The sequence below is a fragment of the Trichosurus vulpecula genome, chromosome 5 (assembly GCF_011100635.1).
Source record: "Trichosurus vulpecula isolate mTriVul1 chromosome 5, mTriVul1.pri, whole genome shotgun sequence".
NCBI lineage: Eukaryota > Metazoa > Chordata > Mammalia > Diprotodontia > Phalangeridae > Trichosurus > Trichosurus vulpecula.
The window spans coordinates 197,065,778-197,091,236 of record NC_050577.1 but is presented as its reverse complement, the minus strand read 5'-3'; the positions used below and the strand labels follow the sequence as shown (position 1 = coordinate 197,091,236).

The 25,459-nt window shown below is 39.4% G+C and overlaps 1 protein-coding gene across 1 annotated transcript; it reads left to right on the top strand.

The window, feature by feature from the left end:
• Nucleotides 1–25,459, top strand: GPRC5A (G protein-coupled receptor class C group 5 member A). The gene is made up of 4 exons (XM_036761809.1): nt 1–125; nt 20,320–21,257; nt 23,828–23,889; nt 24,397–25,459. Exons 2-4 carry the CDS (start codon nt 20,339–20,341, stop codon nt 24,487–24,489), a joined length of 1,074 nt encoding a protein of 357 aa, XP_036617704.1. The 5' UTR covers nt 1–125; nt 20,320–20,338; the 3' UTR covers nt 24,490–25,459.

Sequence of the window (25,459 nt, the reverse complement as noted above, 5' to 3'; positions counted from 1 at the left end):
TATAACTGTTGCTGGGGTCAAGTGCGGGATTGCTGCCCCAGAGCACAAAGCTAGAGGCAAACGTTTCTGGAAATAGCAGTCACGTTCACTGCCCCCAAACTTAAAGCTGCTTTCCCGAGGCAAGGGTAAGTAAGTCAAGCTCACGGCGGGGCCAGTACCACCCTGGAACTTCTGAGTTAAATAATAGTCTGGGGCTTGAGACACAGTATCAGGATGCTAAGACTGGGGCCATGGGAGGGGCTGCGAAAACGAGGGGAGAAATCCCTGTAATGTGATAAGTCTGGCTGCCTGAAAAACCTTTCTAGAAAAGAATTTCTTTGACTGATTTCATCTTAGATACTTTTTTTTTTTGGCTGGACTTTCAAGACTTAGACCTAGAGTAAAAAACAAAACGTAACAAGGGTACTGATTCCTGCTCAGACTCAGGCCACGCAGTTGAGTATGGAGAAAAAGTTGGAAGAAACCTATACCCCAAGAGCATAACTTTGGTCAAGGTAGAGGTAAGCAATTGACAAGGTCATTTTTTGTTGTTGCCATTTTTAGAGATTTCAAGCTCTTAGCTTCCTGGGAAGGGGTGAGTTTCTGGTGGGAATGGAGGGGTGGAATAGTGGTGGCTGGTCCCTGGTGCCATTGCTTTCTTCACGCTTAGCTTTTTTCTTTCTTCTCTTCCCGATAAGTTCTCCAGTTAACTATAATCTTCACTCTGCTCAAGGTGAAGAGGCAATATCTTTCATCTTAGAAAAAATTAAGGTCTTAATACCCTTTTTTTCATCCTGATTATCTGTAGTTTGAGAGAGAGATCCCAGAGGGTAGATATCCAATTCTGCTAATATAAATACTCTGATATGAAAGTGGACTATTGTACTGTTGACTCCTCATCTCTTGCTTCTGATTCCATTGGCTGGTAGAAGTCAGGGCAATCTTTGCTTAGAGATCACAATCAGGCTGGGGCTGGGGAGAAGGGAGCAAACAAATTTAGCTGTAGATAACACGTGTTGTTCTAGTTCATGTTCCATTCTGTTATAACTATCTAAACAGTGATTACAATGAACTGATTATTTGCTAATGGATGGAAATGCTTTGATTAGTTGCTTTTACCATCTAATTAAATTAAGCTGTAAGCATCCCTAAGGAAAAGTTCATGTTAAAGGGAGTCTGTTTCATGTCAAAGGAATGGACTAGGTGACTTGTACAGAACCTGTCCAGTTCTATGTTTTGACAGGCTATCTTTCTCTGCAAATGACTAGTATAAGGCAACTCCTGGGGTGGAACTTTTGAAGGCTTCAAAGTGCTACATATAACAGTGAGTAGTAATTTGTTGAGGGGAATATTCTCATCACTCCAAATTCCCTTTTGAGGAGTGCTTGAAGGGTTGAGGCCTATGAGAAGGAGTCAGAATAGATTCTACTCAGTAGAGGATTAGCTTGCTGAAGCTACAAGGAGAGCCCCACCCTCCAGGTGTGTGCTGGCTGTAGCCCTCTGTGGTAGAGAGAGGCAAGGGACACAAGGTGATACCTTGGGTACATAAAAGAGACCCTCCCAAGGGTGTGTAAACCCACAGAGTTCCTCAGCATCCAAAGAGGGGACCTGGCCAAGGAAGAGTAGCACAAACTATAGTTCAGTGTGGTTTAGTGGAAAAAGCCCCAGCCTGTGAGTCAAGAAACTAGGTTCTAGTTTCTCTTCTAAACCATTATCTCTGTTTTTGTTCAGTCTTGTCTGACTCTTCATTACCCTGTGGACCGCACTTGTCCATGAGGTTTTCTTGGCAAAGATACTAGAGTAGTTTGCCATTTTCTTCTCCAGCGTATTAAGACAACCCAGATCAAACAGCCAGTGAGTGTCTGAGGCTGGATTTGAACTTGACTCTTCCCAACTCCAGGCCTAGCACTCTCTCCACTGAGCCATCTGGGTGCTTCGATTATCTCTGTAATTTTAGGTAATTCACTTGGGCTCACTATGCTTGTTTTTTCTTATGTAGAAAATAGAAGATTGCATTAGATGAAAGTGTGGCAAGTTAAGCTGAGGCCAAACTAGATTAAAATGTATTTGGGAAATGTTTAACAAAATAAGTTTAAAATACAATGTAATATAGATAGTGTTAATTTGTGGTTTTCTAAGTCACTATGTATACTATAGGGGTCCCTTTCTATAGGAGTTTTACACCCCCGGAGTAGATGATGGACACTTTCAGCTCTAATATTCAAATATGATGATTTTATTGTCACCTGTGGCCCAAGGTGCAGACTCCCAAGATGAAAAGGACCCCAGATCTAGACTCACACACACACTGGATTTAATCCCGGGGTAAGCATGGCCCCAAAGAGAGGGAAGTCAGATTTTTTTCCTCCTACTCTATCACTTACTATATTCCCACCCTAGAATGGAGCTTCTGGGAAAATCTCTTTTAACAAAGCTTAGGTATGGCTTATGTCTAGAGTCTACCCTCAGAAGGATTAAAAGCATCCTTTCTAGAAAAGTTACTCAGCAGACAAAGTAGTAGATGTCAGATATAGGAGAGCTATTTATTTCCTCAACCATAAAAGAATTGCTTAAAGGAAAAACGACTCATAAACATGCATTAACATGTTTTCAACACTTTATGGAACTACTGAACAAATATTTCATAGTCACCTCAGATTTGTATTGTCTTACTTAGCAACTCATAAAATCTGAATTTCCTGGCAATCCAGGGCATAGCTTGAGACTTATTGCTGCTGAATTTTCTTGGCGATTTTTTCTGGCAGTGGTTTGTCTTTGAGAAGAGGTACAGTTGCAGGAATCTACTTCTTATAAATTTTTTCTCATAATTTTTTTTGGAGGGGGGAAGGCAGGGCAATTGGGGTTAAGTGACTTGCCCAATGTCACACAGCTAGTAAGTGTGTCAAGTGTCTGAGGCCGGATTTGAACTTAGGTCCTCCTGGCTTCAAGGCCAGTGCTCTACTGACTGTGCCACTTAGCTGCCCCAGGAATCGACTTCTTACCCTCTGCTTTCCACAGGATGCTCGCTGGCCTATTTGTTCCTCATTTTGAGGAATCCTAGTATGAGAATGCAAGAAGGTCCAATCCTTCTGACTTCTAGGTGTGAAGGAGAAGTGGAGTGGTCTTTGAGTTCTCATTGTGGAATTTTGGCTTGATGGATGGTCCCCTCTGAATTCACATGTAGGGAATAGAGGCAGTATCACAGTGCTGGGGGAAGGTAGCTATATATAGGATGTGCTAGCTCTAAAGACAATGGTGCTTTACAAAGTATTTGCCGAATAGTCACAGTGTATAGGAGGGGGACTGGGGGGATGATGGGTAATGCAAGAATGACCCTAGACATGATCACATCTCCACAGGTCTCTGGAGGCTACTTGCTCATAGCAATATGAAATTTGAGTTCATCTAGTCCAACCCCACTTATTTTGCATATGAAGAAACTGAGGCCCAGAGAAATGTCTGTCACACAGACAGTAAGTCGTAGAGTCAGATTCAAGCCTAGTGGCTTTCTGGCATGGTCTAGTCCTCTGGGAGCTGGGGGTACATTGGATAGAGAATTGGGCCTTGAGTTTGAAAGATGGAAGTTCACATCCAGCCCCAGATACTAACTAGCTATATAGGATCTTGGGCAAGTTACTTAACTGTTCTCTGCCTCAGTTTCCTCACCTGTAAAGTGGCAACAAGAATAGCACCTACCTCCCAGAGTGGTTGTAAAGATAAAAGGAGATTGCATTTGTAAAACACTTTGCAAACCTTAAAATGTTATATAAATGCTAGCTATTTTTTTTTCTTTCAAGAGGGGGCTAGGTGGCTGTAACAACAATGCTGCTAGCAGCTACTGTGGTTGTGTAAGGCCAACAACAAGAACACACAGAAGGGCTGCCAACACAGGTCCTTTGATCTGCTTTTCTAAGGAAAGCAACTTTAAGGGGTTAATAATCTCAGTTTAATTAAACATACATATAGCATCCACTAAGTTCAAGGGGAATAGATCGGCCCCCTAAACTTCAGGACAAATATAAACAGAAATTACAAATGTCGACGGACAGACCTCGTCTGATCAAATCACAATTCATAGTTACCAGAGAAGCACCAACTTCTGGGTTACAAAGCTGGGGGTGGGGGGTGGGGGAGAGGGGCGGCTGCAATGGCTTGCCCGGAGTCTTGTCACCCTTTCAATGACAGTACGCCTAATCCAGTACATATACCCTGTTCAGGGCCCTGAGGGCTCAAGGTTCACCGTTTAGGGTGTGGGAAAGTTAGTTCATCACTAGTACCAAGCATACATTGTTTCCAGTCAATGACTCCCAATTGTCTTAGAAATGTTCCAAGACAAAAAAGATCCCACTTTACCTGCCCCATTGAAAGCAAGGCCAGACTCAAGGCCAGAAAGCAAAGGCACTTAAGGGAAGAACAGCTAAAAATCCTGCCCTGAATACCATTACAGTGGCACAGTGCACAAAGCACTGGGCCTGGAATCAGGAAGTCCAGAGTTCAAATCTGTGTGACCCTGGGCAAGTCACTTACCTCTATTTGCCTTAGTTTCCTTAATTGGACTACTAAGGGCACCTATCTTCCAGAGTGGTTGTGCAGATTAAATGAAATAATATTTGTAAAGTGCTTAGCACAGTGTAAGGGCTTGATAAATACTTGTTTCCTTCGTTCCCTTTATCATTATTCTCCATTGAGTAAAACTTCATTACCATGGTTAGATCTCAATGCAGGATATCAAATTTAGAAGAGCAATTATTAAAACTCAGCAGAAAAATAATTAATGATCATTTGATAGCCTTTTAATCTGTATTCAACTCTGTGTTGCATTTTCCTATTCTTTTCACTGCTAATTGCAACTAATGATTTTCTTTGTCAATCACTTCATTAACTAAGGGCACAATGGCAATTTCAGAGGTATAAAACGAAATTGAAGCTGGATGGAAGCTAATGTTGAGCATGAATTAGCTGGAAGGCTTTCATCACTGATTTTTCTCCTAATGCTTACTTTTTACCCTTCCGAATAATAAAGTCTGTATTAGTTTGTTTGAGTTCTGATGAGGGTGGCAATTGTCTGGGAGAGATATTTGATCTTTTGGTGGCTTTTACTAGGCATTTCTTACTAGTGATATATAAGGAAACTCAATCCTGTTGTATTATTCAGACTTTTTTGTTAGTTGTCTTTCTGGGTTAACTTTTGTGTCGATGAATATTTGATAGGCTGGATTCTTGTAGGATTTTCTCTGGATACTTCCCATCTTTGGATTCCCAATTTCCATAGAGATAGTACCAATATCTGGAGTAGAGTATCCCATTACCTTCTAAATGACCCCTGGATATATTTTCAGAAATTGCTATGAGTGTGTGTGGTACTGTACTTCAAAATACTTTCACCCCATTATTTATGGTTACTAAAATCATAGGGACAGCAATGAGTGGAGTACACACGAGGCAGAAAATGATGCTTTAGTTTAATATAAAATGTGGGGTAGCAATCATGATTTCAGAGGAGGCAACAATAAAAATAGGCTTGATTAAAAGAGATAAATGGAGAAACTACACTATAAAAACTAAACTATAAGTACCGCACCATAGATAATGAATCAATACCAAGTCTTAATATTTATGTACCAAATGACATAGTATTTAAAGGAAAAGTTAATCACAATAGGTGGAAAAATAGACAATAAAACTATTGGAGGCTTCAGTTTACTACTTTCAAATCTAGACTCCGATGGAGATAAACAAGAAAAAGTTAAAGATAGAATCTTCGGAAACTTAGATATAATAGAATTTTGGTCAGAAACAAATGCAGAAAAGCAGAAATACTATGAATAACAGCCTTTGAAGAAAGGATTAAAAATTAGAGATTAAATAATTTAATCCTAAAGATTTGTTGGATCAAAGAACCAATCATAAAAAAAAAACAACAGAAAGTTTCATCAAAGAAAATGACAACAGTGGACAACATGCCAAAACTTTTTGGACCCAGCCAAAGCAGCCTTGAGGGAAAAATGTATATCTCTAAATGCTTTCCTCAACAAAAGAGGAAAAGAATGGATCAATAAATTGTTTATGCAAATTAAAAAAACCCTAGAAAACAAACATATCAAAAATCTCTAGCTTAAAAATTAAGTTAAAATTTTTGAAGACCAAAGAAGAAATTAACAAAATTGAACACAAAAATTAAATTGATAAATGAAAATGAAAGAATTAAAAATGGATAAAGTATATAATTAGTTTGATTTTTAAAATAGAGGAGAGGAAGATCAAATTATCAACATTAAAAATGAAAAAAAGAATTCACAATAGTAGAAAGTGATATAAAGGAAATATCAGAAAATATCCCAATTATGTGTCAACAAAACTGATCACTTAGGTGAAATGGGTGAATGTTAAAAAACAAACAAACAAACAAAACGATGCCCAGATTAACAGAAGAAATAGACAATTTAAGTGACATAATTTCAGAAACAGAAATTGAACAATTCATGAATAAACTCCCAAAGAGAGAAAAAAAAGCAATCAAACCAGAGCTAGATGTCTGACAGCTCATCCATTCTTAAACTCCACCATGCTGCTAACTCAAGCCTTGATAGACTCCATCTCCCTCAGCTTTCTCTCCCTTCTGTTTGGAGGGCTGGAGAGCGGAGTACCACACTCCTCCCAATGCTTGTATATATAGAGGACAGAAACTGGACTGTTAGATTACTCCACCTTGATTTACTGCCCTGCCTGGTTTCAACTTCGTGGACATCCTTTGATGTCCCATTCTCCCCTCGGCCTCCCTCTTACCTCCACTTTCCTACCTCCTTTTGTGTGTTGTTTCACCCTTTGGCTTGTAAACTCATTGAGGGCAGAGACTATCTTTCTTTTTGTTTATTGTATCCACAGAGCTTAGAGCAGTGCCTGGCATGATGTAAACACCTGATAAATATTAATTACATTGCACTGGATTGATTTACAATTGAATCTTGTCAAATATTCAAGGAACAATTAATTCCAGTATTATATAAACCATTTGCAAAAAGAGGAAAATAACTACTCCTATGATTTAACTGTAATTTTGATACCTAAATCTTGGAGAGACAAAACAAGGAAAGAATAGTATAGAACAATATTCCCTAATAAATATCAATGCAAAAGCATTAAATAAAATATTAACAATGAGGCTATAATAGCATATTAATATAGTTATACACAATGACCATGTTGGATTTATTTGAGGACCATAAGGGTGACATAAGGAAAATTATAAATGTAATAGATCATATTAACAACAAAAATAATGAGGCACATGATTATTTCAAAAGATGCAGCAAAAGCTTTGAACAAAATTCAATACTCATATTAAAAATGATAACAATGCTAAAAACATAAGCATGAATGAACTTTTCTTAATATGGCAGACAGCATCTATATAAAATGAAGAACTGTCATTATATGTAGTAGAGAAAGATGAGAGCTCTTTGCAGTAAGATCAAGGTTAAAGCAAGGATGACCATTCTCATCACCATTCCTATAGGGTGAAAAATACTCACTACAATAATAAGGAAAGAAAAAGAAATATAGGGAATAAACATAGTAACATGGAACAAGAACCATTCTTCAACAGATAAATTGTCAAAGGATATTTCTCAAAGGAAAAAAAAATGCGTGATATTGTTATGGTTTCATGGTGTGTTGTGGCAGCACTGTCTCAGAATTCAGGGTCAGACCACCTCTAATCCAAGTATAGGCATTTGTTGAAATTGATACCTTTCAGAACTGGGCTAAGTTCCTAGAGGAACCAGCAACTTTAATGAAAGCAAGACAGATTTTTATAGGGTAAAGATATAATTACGTAACAGAAATAATGAATATGAAAAAGGAGGGGTTTGTTAAGGGATTAGGTAATAGGGGAGGGGTCCCAAGCTCAGTGGAACTTCACATGCTATTACTCCACAATGCATAAAGAAAAACTCCTTTGGGGGGATATGTATGTATGATAATGATATTATAACAAGCCTCTCTATGTCATAAGTTCATCTAAAGGACAGAGGAAGTTAGGATATTGAGTCTTGGGGTGAGGTGGCTAGGTACGAGAAGTGGCTATATTGAGTCTGAGTGTGGTTAAAGCCATATTGTGTGGTTAAATCAGGACATGCCTGCTGTTCAGTGAGGCCTATAAGGAAGTTAGAATATTGGGGCTGGGAGCAGCTTTATTAGGATTCCATCAATATCAATAAATATATGAAAAAAATGTTCCAAGTCCTTAATCATTAGATAAATGCACATTCAAACAACTTTGAGGTTCTACTTCACACCAATCAGATGATAAAAAGACAGAATATTACAATGTTGGAGGGGTTGTAGGAAAACAGTGAGGTGATGAACTCAAAATGTAGAGTAAGACAACCCATTTTCAGACATGGCCAATTTGAGAATTTGTCTTGAGTACGCTTATTTGTCACAACTTTTTGTTTTCCTTTTCAATGAAGGTGGGGACAAGCAAAAGGGGGCCAGCAATAAGAGAAAAAAGAAAAAGAAAGAAAAGAGGGTCATTTTGAAGTATTTTAAATGCACAGAAGAGAATAGAAAGACAGAAGGAAAAAGAAACAGGTTAGCTTTGAAAATTGCATGTTAAAATTATTATATACTTAAAAGGAAAAGTAAGTCATATTTAAAGGTGAATTATGATTTTATGTACAATTCTCTTTCTCTGTTCCACTTTGTAAATGGATATGCTCATTTTATTTGGTGATTATCAAGTTTTAGAATGAAAACAAAATTTTAAAAAATTTACCATAAAAAGTGCAGGTGAGCAGTCATATGCTAATCTATGATGTTGGCAGATATTAGTACGTATTATATCAACATTACATGTCAGTTAAATACTGAAACAATTTTTAGAATCAGTACTGACATTTTGCTCCCACCTTCCCTCCCTATATGTACATTTTTCTTTAGATTTCTTTATCGTTTTTTGTCACTGCCCTTCTTCCCCATAATTCAACTAAATAATTATTGGTTAAGTATTTAGCATGTGCATGTAACACATTGTGCCAGGTGCTGAGGACATGACAAAAAACAAACAACCTTCCCCCCACCCCCGCCAAAAAAACCCAACAAAACCGAAAAACTCAACAGACCTTATTCTCAAGAAGCACACATTCCATTTTGGCGGGGGGGGGGGGGGGGGGGGGGGGGGGCGGGGCAGGGCGGGTGGAACATGTGTACAGGTCAGAAAAGGCTTTGTGTAGGAGCAGCTGAACTGAGCCTGGAAGGAAAGGAAGGTTTTTAATAGGTTGGGATAAAAAAAAAGAGGTTGGGATGAGGGCGAAGTGTATTCCAGGTCTGTGGGAGGCAAACACTGTGACTGGAGGTGGAATATTGAGTGGGAAAAATTGCTAGCAGGCCAGTGTGGCAGAAGCATAGAGTACATGGAGGAGAGTGGCATGAAATAAGTGTGAAACACAGACAGCAGCCAGACCGTGGAGAGCTTTAAATGCTAGACTGAGGAATTTATATTTTATCTGAGAGACGAAAGGAAACAATCTATCAGTTTTTGAGCAGGGGAGTGATATGGTCAGATCTATGCCTTAGGAAAATTATTTTTGAAGTATAGTAGCACTAGTAAAAAAAAGGTAAATGGGGGTGAACTTTGGGTAAACTCTAAGCAGAGGTAAACCAGGTTTGAGGAATAGGCCAGGCATGAGCAGTCAGGACAAAGGAGGAACAGATTTAGGGGTAGAGTTGGGGTACTGTTGGAATGGTCAAATATGGTCAAAATTTCCATAGGAACTTTTTAGGTTTGTCAGCTCAAAACTGCACTAAGATTTTTTTGGATAGAGTTTAGGAGCATAAAAGGGAGAAAGGAAGGCCAGAGCAGAGGTGATGAACTGAGAAGGCGGATAGGAAAGAATGAAGAATAAGTCTTAGACTTTAGGTAGGGAGAAAGATGGAAGGACAGAAGGTTATGATACGGTTAGGAAACTTGGAGTTTGGCATCATGGAGATAGCACAGTTATGAGTGGTGATAGGGTATAAGGCATGACTATCCCTCAAATTGCCTAAAGTGGAGTGAAAATGGGTCATAGAAATTGAGGAGCTTTGTTCAGACTTCAAAGAGATTGCCAAATCTAGTTCCGAGCACCATCATATGAAGGACATGGACAGACTGGAGAATGTCCAGAAGAGGGCAATCTGGATGGTGAGAGGACTGGAGACTATGTTGTCAGAGGATCAATGGAAGAAACTGGGGTGTTTAAGCTTGGAAAAGAGGAGACTTAGTGGGGATGGCTGTCATGAGTTAGAGGGATTAGACATTTTTATGCTTGGCTGTAGAAGACAGAAAAAGGAGGTATGAGTGGAAAATACAGAGAAGTAAATTTCAGTTTAATGTAAGAAAAAACATCTTAATGATTAGAGTTGTCCAAACAGAATGAATCATGGGTTCCCTGTCCCCGGAGCTCTGTATGACTGATTATATTGTAGAAGTTTTGCTTGTTCAGATGTGGGTGGGACTATGAACACTCTGAGGTCACTGCCAATTTTCATATTCTGTGGTGAATTGGGAGGGTTAGAGATGTTAGAGGGGGCATCAATCTGTATGCAGGTTGAGATCTCTAAGTATGAGGTCAGGGGAAAGGAAGACTCAGCCAGGTACTAAAATTCTTGAGAAAAGAGGGGGAGAGACCTGCATGTTGACAGCTTACCACAACTAGGGTCTGGGTTGGGTGAGACAGAGAGATAAACAGAACCTCAAAAGAGGAGAAGATGCTGTTTGAAGAGAATAGAGGGAAGGTCTGAAAGCAACAGTAAGTAACAGAATCTGCCTACTCCTGCTGGCTTAATGGCACCAGTGGATTTAGTGCCTTCTGGAGGAAGCAAGACTTCTATGAGTAGAAGATGGAAAAAAGTGTGAGAAGAAAAGGTCTAGGAAGAATGGGGATTTGTTATGATAGAACAGAGTCCCAGAAGGCCTAATGGAAGGAGGAAGCTATGGCCAAACTAAATGGGGATGAGAGAGTGAGAAGTAGTAAAGAGATAGGGATTCAATTGCAGAGACTACAGAGGATGGAGGTAGCCATAACCCGACTTCCAACTGAGCCTGGGGCATCTTGCATGCTGCTGCCTTTGCAAAGCAGATACGACTCGCAGTTGGGGTGAAGAATGCTGATCTGATGTGGTGGACTTGTGTAAGGGTGAGGCATACTAGGTATTCAAACCAAGAGAGAGAGGCCCTGGTCTCCCCAGAGGAGAATTGTACCCTGTTTTTCAGCTTGCCTCTCTCTTAGAGACTGTGGAGACTATGTTCAGGTGGGTGAGTTCAGGGTCTCTCTTTGGTTTGAGCATTACATTTTGTTCCACCAATTGAGTCATAGCACCCTCGGAAAATTCAGCAGCAAGCAAAATGCCTCAGGCTTGGTTGGAAGTCCTCTCATATTACTACTAATAAGATGGAAGAAGGACCAGTTGAGTGGGACTCCTACTCTCTTGTAGTCTATGAGGGTCAAGCCCAGCGCCAACTTTTTCTCTCAATAAAATGGTCATTTATTAAGTATATTTATTAAGTACCATTTATTAAAAATCACTCATTAAGGCACTAAGGTGGGTGCCTAGGTTACAAAACCAAAAAACAAAAAATACTTCCTGCTCTCAAGGAACTTATACTCAATGAGCTTCTAAAATCTGTCTCTAAATGCCAAACAGCAGGAAGAATGGGTTGATCATCTGGGATGATGATCAGATCATCAGAGACCTAACTGAACTCAGACCAGGGCACCATTTCATAGGCCTCGTCTCAAGATGACACATACACAGTAGATGTATCTTTTATGTAGAGTATGAATCTGGTGCTTGGGCCTTTGTGCCTTCAAGTCTCTCTCTATTTCTCTCTCTCTGTCTCTCTCCCTCTGTCTCTGTCTGTCTGTCTCTGTCTCTCTTTCTCTGTCTCTCTCTCTCTCTCTGTCTCTCTCTCTCATACCAGACCTCCTAGTTTTCAAAAAAATCCTTTTTCTTTCTTTCTAGTATTTTACAATTCTGTCCTGCATCCATCAAGCCCATCTGAGAACCATAATAATATTTCACATTTCTATGGCACTTTAAGGTTTCCAAAGTATTTTTCTCTCAATAACCTTGTGAGGTATGTACGATGAGTCCTATTATCCCAATTTCGAAGATGAGGAAGATCAGAGTGGCTTGTCCTTGGCTGCTGATCAAAGCTGGTATTTCGGCTCAGGTTTCCTGATCCAAGGTCTAATACTTTTTCTTGTCACAGGGGCCTTCTTTGATGATTCTTAATTCACATTTGTATGCTAAAGCTAAGCAGGTACTCTGGACTATTAAAAGTCTGATTTTTCTCTCAAAAATATGTAAATACTTAAGACTCTACATTTAGCCTCTAGTAATAGAAAAGGCACCAAATTTGGAGCCAGAAGAAGCGGGTTGGAATTCTATCTCTGTGCTATGCTATGAATTAGCTGTGTGATCACTTAACCTCTCTGGGCCTCACTCTCCTCATTTATAAAACGAGGCTTTAAGATGCCTTCAAATTCCAACTCCCATGATGCTACATTTTAATACATGAGCCCCAGACTAATATAAGTTAACATTTTTTTGAAAGAAGGATTTTTTTTGCCGTAATTGGAAACAGGTGTATAGATGGGGAGGGGAAAACCCCTTTTTTACAGGAATGTGGTTATGATTATTGTTGTTACTACAAATAGTGCCTCAGAGACAACTAAGGGTCCTTTTTCCTCTCTCCACAATGGAGAAGGGCAAATAAGAACCGAAAGTAAGCTGTCATTCCCTTACTTTCCAGAGAAAAGAAAGTATTTATTCTTTTTCCCTGCTCAATGGTGGCAGGGACCTATGTCCCATCAGCCTCAAAGACCAATCTCTCTTCTGCTGTCCTCCTGACCAATTGTTGAGACATTCATTGCAGGTACCAAAGGGAGGACAAGAGACCAAGGGCAAAGATGTTAGGGGAGGAAGATGCCCTATGAGGTCCTCTTCTAGGAAAATCTGTGCTATTCACATCAGAATTAGGTCAATTGGAGAAAATCCCATTTAGTCTCCATCAGTTTGAGGTCTGCAAAGTTTAGTTCTCCTTATTTACCTAGGAACAGTTAATACTACCTGTCAACAAACCAACTATCTTAATGGGAATGAAAAGAGGAGGGAAACATTCTTCCTGCACTCTTAGGATTGTTCAAAGAGGGGGAGAAATAGAGTGTTGAAAACTGAGATGGAATTCTAACCTGACATGGAATGTGATTCCACCAGATTGGGTTTGGTCTTCCTACTTGCACCCTAAATTGGACTTGGTTACTGGGTCTGCCCACCTCTGACTACCAATCCCTAAATTCTCTTATAGCTATTCAGAGGGAGTATGTGAACAGATTATTAAGTTCATGAAAAACCTGAATTTGAAAGAAGCAGAGATTTTTTTTTCAGGGAGAGGTCTTTTATGGGCTATCAGAGGAATTTTATAATATGTTTTTCTTAACGTGTAGTCACTCAGAAAATGTTTGTTGACTGAGTGAGTGAATGAATAAACAAATTAATTACAGGGGATTCCTGTCTCATTTGCCTACAACACTCAACAGAAGGAATTCTGTCTCCTCATCCCCTTCTGTGGTAACAAGAGGGACTACTATACCAGGAATGTTCATTAAAGGTGATCATATCTCTAGTACTATCTGTATTTCACTTTTGTTTCCTTCATTTATATCCTCCTTCCTATTTCTCATTCTCTTGAGATGACATCAGAACAAAGTATTTATCTTTTGTTGTCCTATTTCTTTTGACCACTGTGTATGGCAGAGTTGTTTTAGAGAGATAGGGTCAATAAAATCTAGCCAATTAGACACGCGTGCGTGTGTGTGTGTGTGTGTGTGTGTGTATGGAGTGGAGGTAAAGTAGATGATATATAGACACAGGAAGATATGGTGTAGACAGGTAAAAGGGTGTAGAGGTCATAGGATGTAGTTTATGGTGTGCAGGACCTGAAGTCGGGAGACCTGGGTTTGAATTCCACTTCAGGTACTTACCAGCTATGTGATCATGGGCAAATCACTTATTTTCTCAATCTTAATTTCCTTTTCTACATTACAAAATAGGTCTGATAATGATTACTTTTCACAATAACTGTGAATAAAGTGCTTTGCAGACCTTAGAGTGCTATATGAACATGAGTTATTATTATTCCTAGATTGTTCTGCCTACCATGGATGGTGAATGGTGTCTGGGAGATTCTCTGACCTCAGACTCCTTTTTCTCCTTTACTTAGAGTGGTCTAGTGGAAAGAACCCTGGGTTTGGAGTCAGAAATCAGAGGTTTCACAATCAGTGTTCAACAGATATTTACTGTTCAAGGCATTATGCTAGACACTGGAGATATTAAGACAAAAATGATCCCTGCCCTCAAGAAGCTTACATTCTTAAATGTGTAACATATAAACAATTAATATCATAATAAGGCTATTTAAGGAGGGAGAGAGCTCTAACAACCAGGAAGATCAGGAGAGTCTTCTCAAAGGTGGTAGGTGAACGTTGAATGAAGATAAGGATTCTGAGAGAGGGATGAGAAGAGAGTATACGCCAGGCATGAGAAGTAGAGAATGAACATAGTTGTGTGAGGAGGGAGGGATGGAGCAGAGTTTAGAGAAGAGCCGGTAAGTTTAGTTTGGCTGAAACATGGTTTGTGAAGGGTGAAATAAGTATGAAATAAGACTGGAAACCTAAGTAGGAACTACATCATGATGGATTTTAAATACCACATTAAAGAGTTTGTATTTATCAAAAAAAAAATGGGAAGCCACTAAAGAAAGGTCTTTGAACAGTTAGGAAAATTATTTTGGCACATGGGAGAGGATGGATTGGATCAGGAAGCAGGGAAACTTTACGATAATTCAAGGATCTGGAGGGTCTGAACTAGGGCATTAGCCATGCGTAGAGAATAGAACACGTGTGAGAGTCGTGGGCATAGATTCAAAAAACCTATCAACTAAGTGGCTATAGGTAGGAGGTTAGAAACAAGGAAGACTCCAAGGTGACTCCAGTGTTACAAAGGAGACTGGGAAGATGGTAGTGTTCTTACCAGAAAGAGAGATATGTAGTTGAGGGGTGTGTATAGAGAGAAAGAAATTAAGTTCCACTTTGGACATTCTGAATTTGAAGTGCTTATGGGCCATTGGCTTTGAAATGTAAAGCAGGCATCTTGTGATTGGGGATTAGAGTTTAGGAAAGAATTTAGATTGCCTATAAATATGTAAAAATACACACATATATGCACATATATCTATATAGACACACATTCACACATACATACATGTTTACATATAGATGTTATATATACATCAGTTATATATACACATATATGTTTGCATATGTGTATATACATACCTGTATGTATATATTTATATCTGAATATATAATATATATTTTATATCTATCATCTCTCTCTCTCTCTTCTCTGACTTGTGACCCAAATCTAAAGCTGTAGGTTTACACAGATTGGGGTTCATTTAATCTTGGCAGTTTATCACCCTTTTCCCTCCTTCCTCCAACATCGGAATTTAGCTAATTCTACCCCAGCTCAGGGTTTTCCTTGGGAAACATAATTTACCTATAATGTCTATGACTCCACAATAAAAGAAAAGAGGCCTCAACTTCCAGGCAAGCACCCAAGATAGCAAGACACTGAATATAAGATAGGCTTTACTGGCAAGGGAAAAAACAAAGGACTTGCACCCAAGTTCATAAGTAGTATAAACACCTCTCCTTCCCTCTTTGGTGAACCCCAGTTTCCCAAGGACCTATATATCCCTTCAGACTTAAGGTACTATCTTAGTTTGATATCTTTCAAATTCCTGATTGCTAGAGAAAAAAACAAACCCTACCCTCTAGAAAACTCATTCCAGCCAGAGATCTATATACCCGTTTAGGCTTATAATGTTATTTTGGGACTGAGATCACAACCAATGGAAAAACACATCAATAGAGGAAATCCCCCACTCTTTGGATCCTGCACAATCTACTTAACTCCTGGTATCAGTGAAGGACAAGGTTCATATTTGATTCCATGTTCTGGCTTTGTTCCTTGATGCCTCTTAATTTAAGCTTCTGTTTCATCCAGGATTTGGTTCTGTCTAGGAACTCCCCTATTGCTTTACCATCACAGCTATTTCACTGATGGAGCTCCTTTAGATTGTAAGCTCTTTGAAGGCAGGTATTGTTTTTCTTTTTTTACTTGTATCTGTATCTGCAGTGCTTAGCCCAGTACCTAGAATACAGTAAGTGCTTAATAAATATTTGTTGCCTGCCTGCTTGGTATTCTTTTCTATCTGAAAATTCTTCTTTCCCTGATCCCTTTCCCAGTCTGGTTCCTTTAACATTAGGCATAAATCCTGAATGCTTTTCTTTAGCCATGATGATCCTTTCCTATCTGCCTGCTACTCCCCTTCCCTCACCTGATTCTTATTAGCATAGGACTTCCTGGTTGAGGGCATGGGGTTGGTATGCTGGTGGTAGAAGGGAGGGACCGTTTATGATATAAATCACACAATCCTAGGATAAGAAGGGACCTTTGACGTCATCTAGTCCAACTTGTACCCCAACAAATATCCCCTCTAAACTATTCCCAATGAGAAGCTTGGAGACTAAGGAACTGGAGAATGTTTTTCCTGGGCCAACTATTTGCTCCTGAAAAAAGGTCTTATCCTTTGATGATTAGAAATGTAGCTTCAGAATCATATAATTGTAAGTACTATTGGTTTATAGCCAGAATTTCCTCCTTACAACAATTATTTTCAACAGCGAACAGGAAAAAAAAGAAGTCTGAAAGTTCATTCATGTGATGATGTATTGTGTGTTGTGTAGGTAGGAATTAGAAACAGAATTATGTTATTTAAAATTAAAATAATACTAACAAAAATACAGAGGCTTTCGTAAAAAATGCCAAAAGAATGAGATATGAGTAGCTAGCTAAGTGATAGTAACTCATGGTACTCTGTGGAGAAGCCATTAGGCCTGAAATGAATTCTAGCTGCTTTATAGCATGTGGCCTTGCATTTAGTGAAGGCTTAATAAATGTTTGTTGAATTAAATTTGGTTTTAAGTTGCCCATGGAGCTTTGTAGCAATATCTATGATAGGTCCATTATGAGCCGTTATATTACTCATCCTTTCCAGAATAACTGTACCCCTTTCCCAGCCCTTTCCCAATCTAATCATTTGCTGTTGTCCTTAATCTACTAGGATTTTGGCACCATGGGCAGTGGGAAACTAGGAAGGAATGAAAGTAATTTCTTGGGGGATATATTAAAAAAAAAAGCAGAACACTGACTCATATAGTCTGAGTCAGATGAGGGAAATAAGCCTTGTGCAATTGGATCAATGTACTCTTTCTTGATTATCCCTTGGTGAATGTTGCTACTTCCTCTCTTGATGACAGAGAGAAAGTGGAGCCATGGAACTCTTAGTTTACTTGTTTTTATTTTTTTCTGTGAAAGAGAATGAGTGGACACAGTGGATAGAGCATCAGCTTTGGAGTCTGGAGGACCTGAGTTCAGATCTGACCTCAGACACTTACTAGTTGTGTGACCCTGGGCAAGTCACTTAACCCTGATTGCCTTAAAAAAAAAGAAAAAGAAAATTATCTTTGGACTATAAAGGACAGAACAAAAAAATGGTCCATAATAGGGAGCTGGTAGTAAATATGTAGCGAGTAAGAGAGTTCTTAGCTGCTCTTGATGAATTCAAGTCACCAGACCCAGATCAACAACATCCAAGAATACTGAAAGGTTTGGCAGATGTGATTGCTGAACCACTGTTCTTAGAAATCTTTGAATGATCAAGGAGGTGCCATTGGATTAAATAAAAGTGTAGTAGAGTGGAAAAAGCAATGGATTTATAGTCACAGGAGCTGTGTTCAAATTTACCTCTGCATACCTTAATATCTTCATCTGTAAAATGAGATATTTGGACTAGATGGCCTATAGAGTTGCTTTCCACTCTAAATCTATCATCTTAGGATACCAATTTTTTAGAAAATGAAAGAGAATGGAGTCTCGAATTAGTTAGTGAACACCCAAGAAAAGAAAACTGTAGTCACCAAAGTCAGCAAGTCTTAATAATTGACTAACATCATTTCCCTTTCTGATAATATTACCTGATAGGTAGGTAAGGAGATTATTATAGATAACATTCACCTAGGTTTTAGTAGAGTATTTGACGACATCTAACATGCTCTTGTGAAGAAAATAGAGGGATGTGGCTAAACATAAGTACATTTGGGTTGATTAAGAACTGTTTGAATGGCCAAAAGCAAAGAACATTCATGCCTTGATGTTGACTTGGAAGTAGGTCTCTAGTGGAGTGCCATGAGAATCTGTGATTAGTTTTGTGTTATTTAAGATTTTTCTCAGAGACTTGTCTAAAAGTCTAGAAGGAATGCTTATCAAGTTTGCAGATGACACAAAGCTGAAGGAATACCCAATGTACTGGCTGACAGGATCCAGAAAGATCTTGGCAGGGTAAGATTTTGGGCTGAATCTGTGATGAAATTTGATTGGGATAAATGTAAAGTCATATACAAGTTAAAAAACAGACCTCACCAGTATGAGAGTTAGGAGGTGTGGTTTGACAATAGCTTGGTTTTTCAAAGACTTTTTCAAGCCTGAGTATTTTAGTGGCCTACATGCTCCATAAAAGATAATAGAACCCCAAAGGCAGTTCCATACTTATTGGGACTACATAGCCCTGTCCTGTTCATAACATTTTTGGTAACATCATGTTCAGCTCTGGGTGTTGCCTTTTAGAAAAGATGTTAATAATTTGCAGACTGTCTAGAAGGGGGTTGACCAGGGTGATGAAGGGTCTTAAGATCATGCAGGATGAGATTAGGTTGGGGGCATTAAGGATGTTTTAACTTGAAGAAGAGAAGACTGAGGGTTGACATGATTGTTGTCTCCAACAGTTGAAGTTGTCTGTCACACGGAAGAGGGGTTAGATTTTGTTGTAGTTGTTGCTTTTTGCTTCATCGTGGAGGGAAGATCCAGGAACAATGGGTGGCAGTTACAGAAAGGCAGATTTAGGCTTGATGTAAGGAAAAAGCAGCTGGGTGGTGCAGTGGATAAAATGCTGGCCCTGGAGCAGGGATAGGGAATCTCTGCCTCAAGGCCACATGGAAAAAAAGTTGAGGATGATTGGGAAGAATGGAAATCAATCAGATATTTCTTTCATTGTTTCCTGAAGAAAATAACAATCAAAAATATTTTCTGAATGAAATGTACCAGGAAAGTTATTAATAAAATTGTTTTCCCGAAATTTAGAGAATATATTGCTGAAAACATCTTAGTAATTTATGATTTAATCCATATTAACAGTGATTATTTTAAAAAAGGGTTGTGCAGGACATGAAGGCATGACAAAATTGGCACCATGCTTATCACCTTTAAAAGAGTTGGGGATGTGGGTAGACCTTGCTCTTTTGGTTGGGAATCTATGATTTCCTCATTCCCAATGAGGACACTCCTTTAAGTCCCAACTAAAACTCCATCTTTTACTGGAAGCCTTCCCCAGTCCCTTTTAATTCCAGTGCCTTCCCTTTGTTAATTATTTCCCATTTACTTTGTGTATATTTGTTTGCATGTTGTCTCTCCCGTTGAATTGTAAGCTCCATGAGGGCAGGGACTGTTTTTTGCTTCTTTTTGTATCTCTAGTGCTTAAATCAGTACCTGACACATAGGAGATGCTTAATAAATGTTTTTTAGTTGACTGACTGCTGCTCCCTTTGCCAGTATGGATCATCAGTTGTTCTGTAATGAAAAGACTTGTCCAAGATCACATAGCTAGCATATGTCAAAGACAGAACTTGAACCCAGCTCTTCCTGAGTGTGATACCTGTTTTCTATTCACTCTGCCTGGTTGTGTAGGTAAACAAAAGTAGCTGAAAAGGTAGCCAGACGACTACTTCTTTTGACCGGAGGCTACTGCTTTAGATATCAGTTGATTCTTGTGTCTTTCCTGGTACACCAGGTGTTTGCTGAGATAACAGTTCATGAAATAAAACTTTGGAACCAAGTGGACTAAAGAACAAGTCCTTTGATTTTAGGACAACATCTGATGTATAGTTTATATACATATATGTGCATATATGTATATATATATATGCATATACATACATATATAGTTTAATTAAATGGAGATAGATAAATATGAGGTTTACTTTAATATATCTGTCCAATTTATTATCTGAGAGAGGAAGCCTTTGGTCTTTCTACCATCCTCATATATTTAACCAAATCTTCTGTGACTGAATCTATTAATGTTTTACCCCTTTTCTTTCTTTTCCTTCTTTCTAGGACCACTGTTTCAATCATCATGGCTTCTCCTCCTACAGGATGCGGAACCAACCTAAGCTCCACATACTATAACCTTTGTGACATGGACAGCCCTTGGGGCATTGTTCTAGAGGCATTTGCAGCAGCTGGAGTTGTGACCTCAGTTGCCTTCATGTTATCCCTTCTTGTTCTCATCTGCAAGATCCAGGACTCCAATCGTAGAAAAGTCCTTCCTACCCAGTTTGTCTTTCTCCTGGGTGTGTTGGGCCTCTTCGGCCTCACCTTCGCTTTCATCATCAAACTCAATGAGAGGACTGGTCCCACTCGTTTCTTTCTCTTTGGAGTCCTCTTTGCACTCTGCTTCTCTTGCTTACTTACGCATACATTCACCTTGGCCAAGTTGGTCCGAGGGAAGAAGCCCCTCTCATTACTGACAATCCTAGGCTTGGCCTTGGGCTTCAGCTTGGTTCAGGACATCATTGCTATTGATTATGTTGTCATCACCATGAACAGGACCAATACTAATGTCTTTGCTGAAATGCCAAGGACCCAGCTCAATGAAGATTTTGTGATGCTGCTGATCTATGTCCTCTTTTTGATGGCTTTCACCTTCATCATGTCTCTATCCACCTTTTGTGGCTCCTTTACTGGTTGGAAGCGGCATGGCGCACACATCTTCGTAACCATGCTTTTCTCCATTGCCATCTGGGTAGCGTGGATTACTTTGCTTTTACATGAACCCCTCAAACCAATTTGGGATGATACCATCCTTAGCACTGCCTTGGTTGCCAATGGCTGGGTCTTCCTATTAATGTACATTTTGCCTGAGTTTATCCTCCTCACCAAGCAACGTAACCCAAGGGACTACCCTGTGGAAGACAACCTTTGTAAACCTCAATTCATGAAGCAGAGCTATGGTATGGAGAACAGAGCCTACTTGCAAGAGGAAATCACTCAAGGTAATGCATGGGAATTCACTCACACAGGGAGTGGTAAAAGATTAATAGAATTTGAGAACATGAAAGGATTGTTGTTGTTTGTCCTTCGTTCTTGAAGGGGACCATGACATCAGAAAGGTGATGCCATGACTTGCAAGTGAATTGGATTTAAATGAGGGAGGGCTGTGCAAAGTCACCAGCCTCACTTTATCCTCTAGAACCATCTGGGCCCAGTGACCAGATGTTGATCAGGATGACTGGAGGTGGCTCTGGATGCAGAGGTAGACCTTGGCCTTTTTAAGCTAAGTTCTAGATATCATCTAGTACAACTCTCTCATTTTGTAGATAAAGGAAACTGAGGCACAGAGAATTCAAATGACTTGTTCAAAGTCACAAAGCTGGTAAGTAGATAAAACCCCCAGATATTTTGACTCTTAATCCAGTATGTTTCCACTTTCCATGGTTGCCTGTCATTTACAATTCCCCATATTTGAATAACTCTTTCTAGGTTTTATAGCACTTTAACACATGATCTCATAGAACCTTTACCACAACCTTATAGCATAAAGAAAGCAGACATTATTATTGCATTTTGATATTTTATATCAATTTTTAAATAATTTAAAAAATTATTTTATAATTTGTAATTGTTAAATTTTTATAATTTTTAAAATATTTTTTATAATTTTTAAAGCTTCATAGCTATATAGCATTTTTCAGTTTTTATTGCCATCTATGCTATCATATTCCTTCATCCCATTTGTGACAGAGGGGGAAAGATCTTATTTCATCCTCCTAAAAATTCTGTGAGGTGTTAGCATAATTATTATTAGTCCCAGTTTACAGACAAGGAAACGGAAACACAGGCAGCTCAAGTAACTAATCAAGGTCACATGGCTGGTACCTGAAACTATAATCTAAATCTTGTCAGTAGGTAGGGGCAGCTAAGTGGCATGGTAGATAGAGTGAAGGTCTGGAGTTGGGAAGACTCATCTTGCTGAGTTAAAATCTGACCTTAGACACTTACTAGGTGTGTGACCCTGGCCAAGGCACTTTATCTTGTTTGCTTCAGTTCCTCATTTGTAAAATGGGCTGAAGAAGGAATTGGCAAACCACTCTAGTACCCTTGCTGAGAAACGCCACTCCTCCCCCCAAAGGTCATGACCGACAACAAAAAGAAGAGGTAATTCAATCACTGAACTCTTAGGAGAAGGATGAATACTGATAGGACATCTAGAGCTTGTACTTGGCAGCACTAAAGTTTTGGGCTATCCTGGGTGTGAGGTGAAATCACAGCTGACTTCACGGGTGGATGGTTTTGGAGCTAGAGGTTAAGACCTTTCAGGGCAAACTAGATGGATCTGTTCTCGGTCACAAGTGAGCCTGTCCTCTAGAGCACCAGAGCCCTGAGAAGCAATCCCTCCTGGGTTATTTCTCAGGACTATTGTGGTTCCCTGACAGTCACTTGGAAGACTGATGAGACAAAGGCAATGAAGAAAAGGGTGTGTGTGTAGGGAGGGGTTCTTGGAAGAGAGGGAGGAGAACTTTCTTAAATCCTCACTCTTTTTTGTCCCCAGATGTCCATAAACAGGTAAGTTTTGGGGAATGGCTTAGATTTTTAAATGAAATGCTACATGGTACTATAGTATTTTCAACCCTGAAGCTTTTCCCAAGTTTAGAACCTCCAGTGTACATAGAATAGGGTTTTTAGTTAAAAAGTTCAAAAAGATTACTTTGACCATATGCTTTTTTGTTTTAAATTTATTTTATTTTTAATTTATGGAATAAAATAAACATTTCCATAACACAGTATAATAAAAAAGATGATTGCACATGAAACTGCAAATCTATTATATACAACCTGCTATTCCTTTTAAATATACAACAAAGTTATCATGTAAATTTCTTTTTTTCTTTACTTCCCTCTCTCCCCCCTGCCCTAGAGATGGTCATCATTAGATACAAATATGTATGTATGTACATATATATACACACACACATACATATATATACATATACATGTATATATGTAAAATTATTCTATGAATGCCTCTATTAATCCAGGAAGGTAAAAATGGGTAAAATCAGGAATGAGATTCACTCATAGAGGCTTTCTGGCACTCTCAAGATAATAATGATAATGATAATAGCTAACATTTATATAGCACTTACTATGTGCCAGGCACTGTGCTAAATGCTTTACAATTATTATCTCATTTGGCCCTCACAGCAGCCATGGGCTGTAGGTGCTATTATTATCCTCATTTCATCGGTGTGAAAACTGAAGCAAACTGATATCAAGAGACTTGTCCAGGATCACACAGCTACTACATGTCTGAAGCCAGACTCATCCTCAGGACTTTCTGAGCCCAGTCCCAGGGCTGTATCTACCTGCTGCTAGATACATTCAAAGACTCTGGAAAAGCATTTTTGAAGACTTCCTCGGAGGAGGAAGTGCCAAGTGCCAAGTGCCAAGTGCCAAGTGCCAAGACCAAATGACTGCTTTGAGCGGCTTCTTTCTCCAGCAGATGATGAGACTTTACATAACTTGGTAAAGGAATGTGTAATTTTCTCCTCTTTCTCTCTTTCAGGCCCAGAAAGCCCTGGCAGCAGCACACACTATGCTCCATACTCTACTCATTTCCAGCTGCAGGTAAATAGTTTCCTTTCCTCTCTTCACCTGTGGCATTAGGGCATCAGCACTATCTCTTACGCTAATTAGGACTCTGGGCTTAGGAAGCACGGATGGGACTCAGCTTTCAGCCAGGATATCCTGGAAGGGAAAACTAGGGAAAAGGGAGCCCCAGAGTAGGGCTCTATGTATGCTTTTTTCAACAAGATCTGAGATGAGTTTTATTGAAAATAACCTTTACAATAGCACCTACCATGTACCGGGCACTGCTTAGTGCTGCACAACTATGATCCTCGCAACAGTCCTGAGAGGTAGGTGCTATTACTACCCCCATGGCACAGATAAGAAAACCGAGGCAAACAGAGATTAAATGAGTTGGCCAGCATCACACAGCTAGTCAATGTCTGAGGCCAGATTTGAAGTCGTATCTTCCTGACTCCAGGCCTGCTACTCTGTGCATTGTATGGCTTAGCTGCCTCAGTTTAATAGCAACATTGTAACTAGTTTAATAGTGACTTTTTTTTTCAGAATCGGGACTCTCAAAAGGATTTCTCAATCCCACGACCCAAGACCCGCTCAAGCCCCTATGATGATTATGGTGGAAGGAAAGATGGCAATTGATACCACCGTGTAAAATGAGAAGATGAATGCAAACGGTGGCAGAACCAGCTTAGGGTTTACAGGGAAATGGAATAAGCCCCCCAAACGCCAAGGAAACTGGACTAACAGTAGGGGGTGCGGGGAAACTTTCCTGTCTTCTAGCCCTAACTCTCCTAACTCTCGGAAAGAAGGGAGGAAACCAGGTTGATGTTCTGGACAATGTTGCATATTTCTTTCCCTGGTCTCCACCCCAAAGTATTTTCTTTCACAAGTAGTTTTTGTCAACTCAGGATTAGAAGCTCCAATCAGGTGAGGGAGGCCCCCATCTCAGTATATGTGTGACCTCCACTTCGGTCATTCTGATTGCATATCTTTGGTTCATTGGGCTTTATGAATTCAACTCATCCTTCTGAAGACAGATTGCCTAGATGTTTTTTGTTGTGATCCATGGGCTTTGCAAAGAACAGGATTAAGAAACTGAGTAAAAACAACAGAGGGCCCAATCCTTGTCTACCTTAATCTTACCCCCGGGCTCCACCCCCCAACCAATTCCCTGACATTTATCTTTCTCTTTGGGCACAATGGACTTTCCCTGCCACTCCAGATTTAGCAATTTCCACAGATCTGTCCAATAGACTGACCTCTTCTTTTCCTTGGCATTATTTTCTAGGCCAACCCCCTATTTGTTTCCCATTAAATTCCAAAACTAAAGCTTTATCTGGCGTTCCCCTTCCAGATGTCCCTTGCCTGAATAAGCCCGATGCTCTTTTCTCAGAAGAATTTGCTCTGTTCTGGAAGCAAAGCTGCGGCATTGACCCTCATTCCTAAACCCAACTGTGTATCCTCTGTAAAACATATAATATTACCTTTAACCTCCCTGTTCAGTAAATGTGTGGATGGTGTTTACTAATGTGGAAGACTTTCATTATGTAATAAGTTATTCGTCATTTCTCAAATGGAATAAACATTAAAAGGTGAGTTAGTAACTGAA

Excerpts from the sequence above, each read along its gene's own strand:
- GPRC5A (XM_036761809.1), top strand. The coding sequence starts at position 20,339 with ATGGCTTCTCCTCCTACAGGATGCGGAACCAACCTAAGCTCCACATAC. Across the intron at positions 21,258-23,827 it reads GCAAGAGGAAATCACTCAAG|GCCCAGAAAGCCCTGGCAGC; the intron begins GTAATGCATGGG and ends TCTCTCTTTCAG. Across the intron at positions 23,890-24,396 it reads CTACTCATTTCCAGCTGCAG|AATCGGGACTCTCAAAAGGA; the intron begins GTAAATAGTTTC and ends TTTTTTTTTCAG.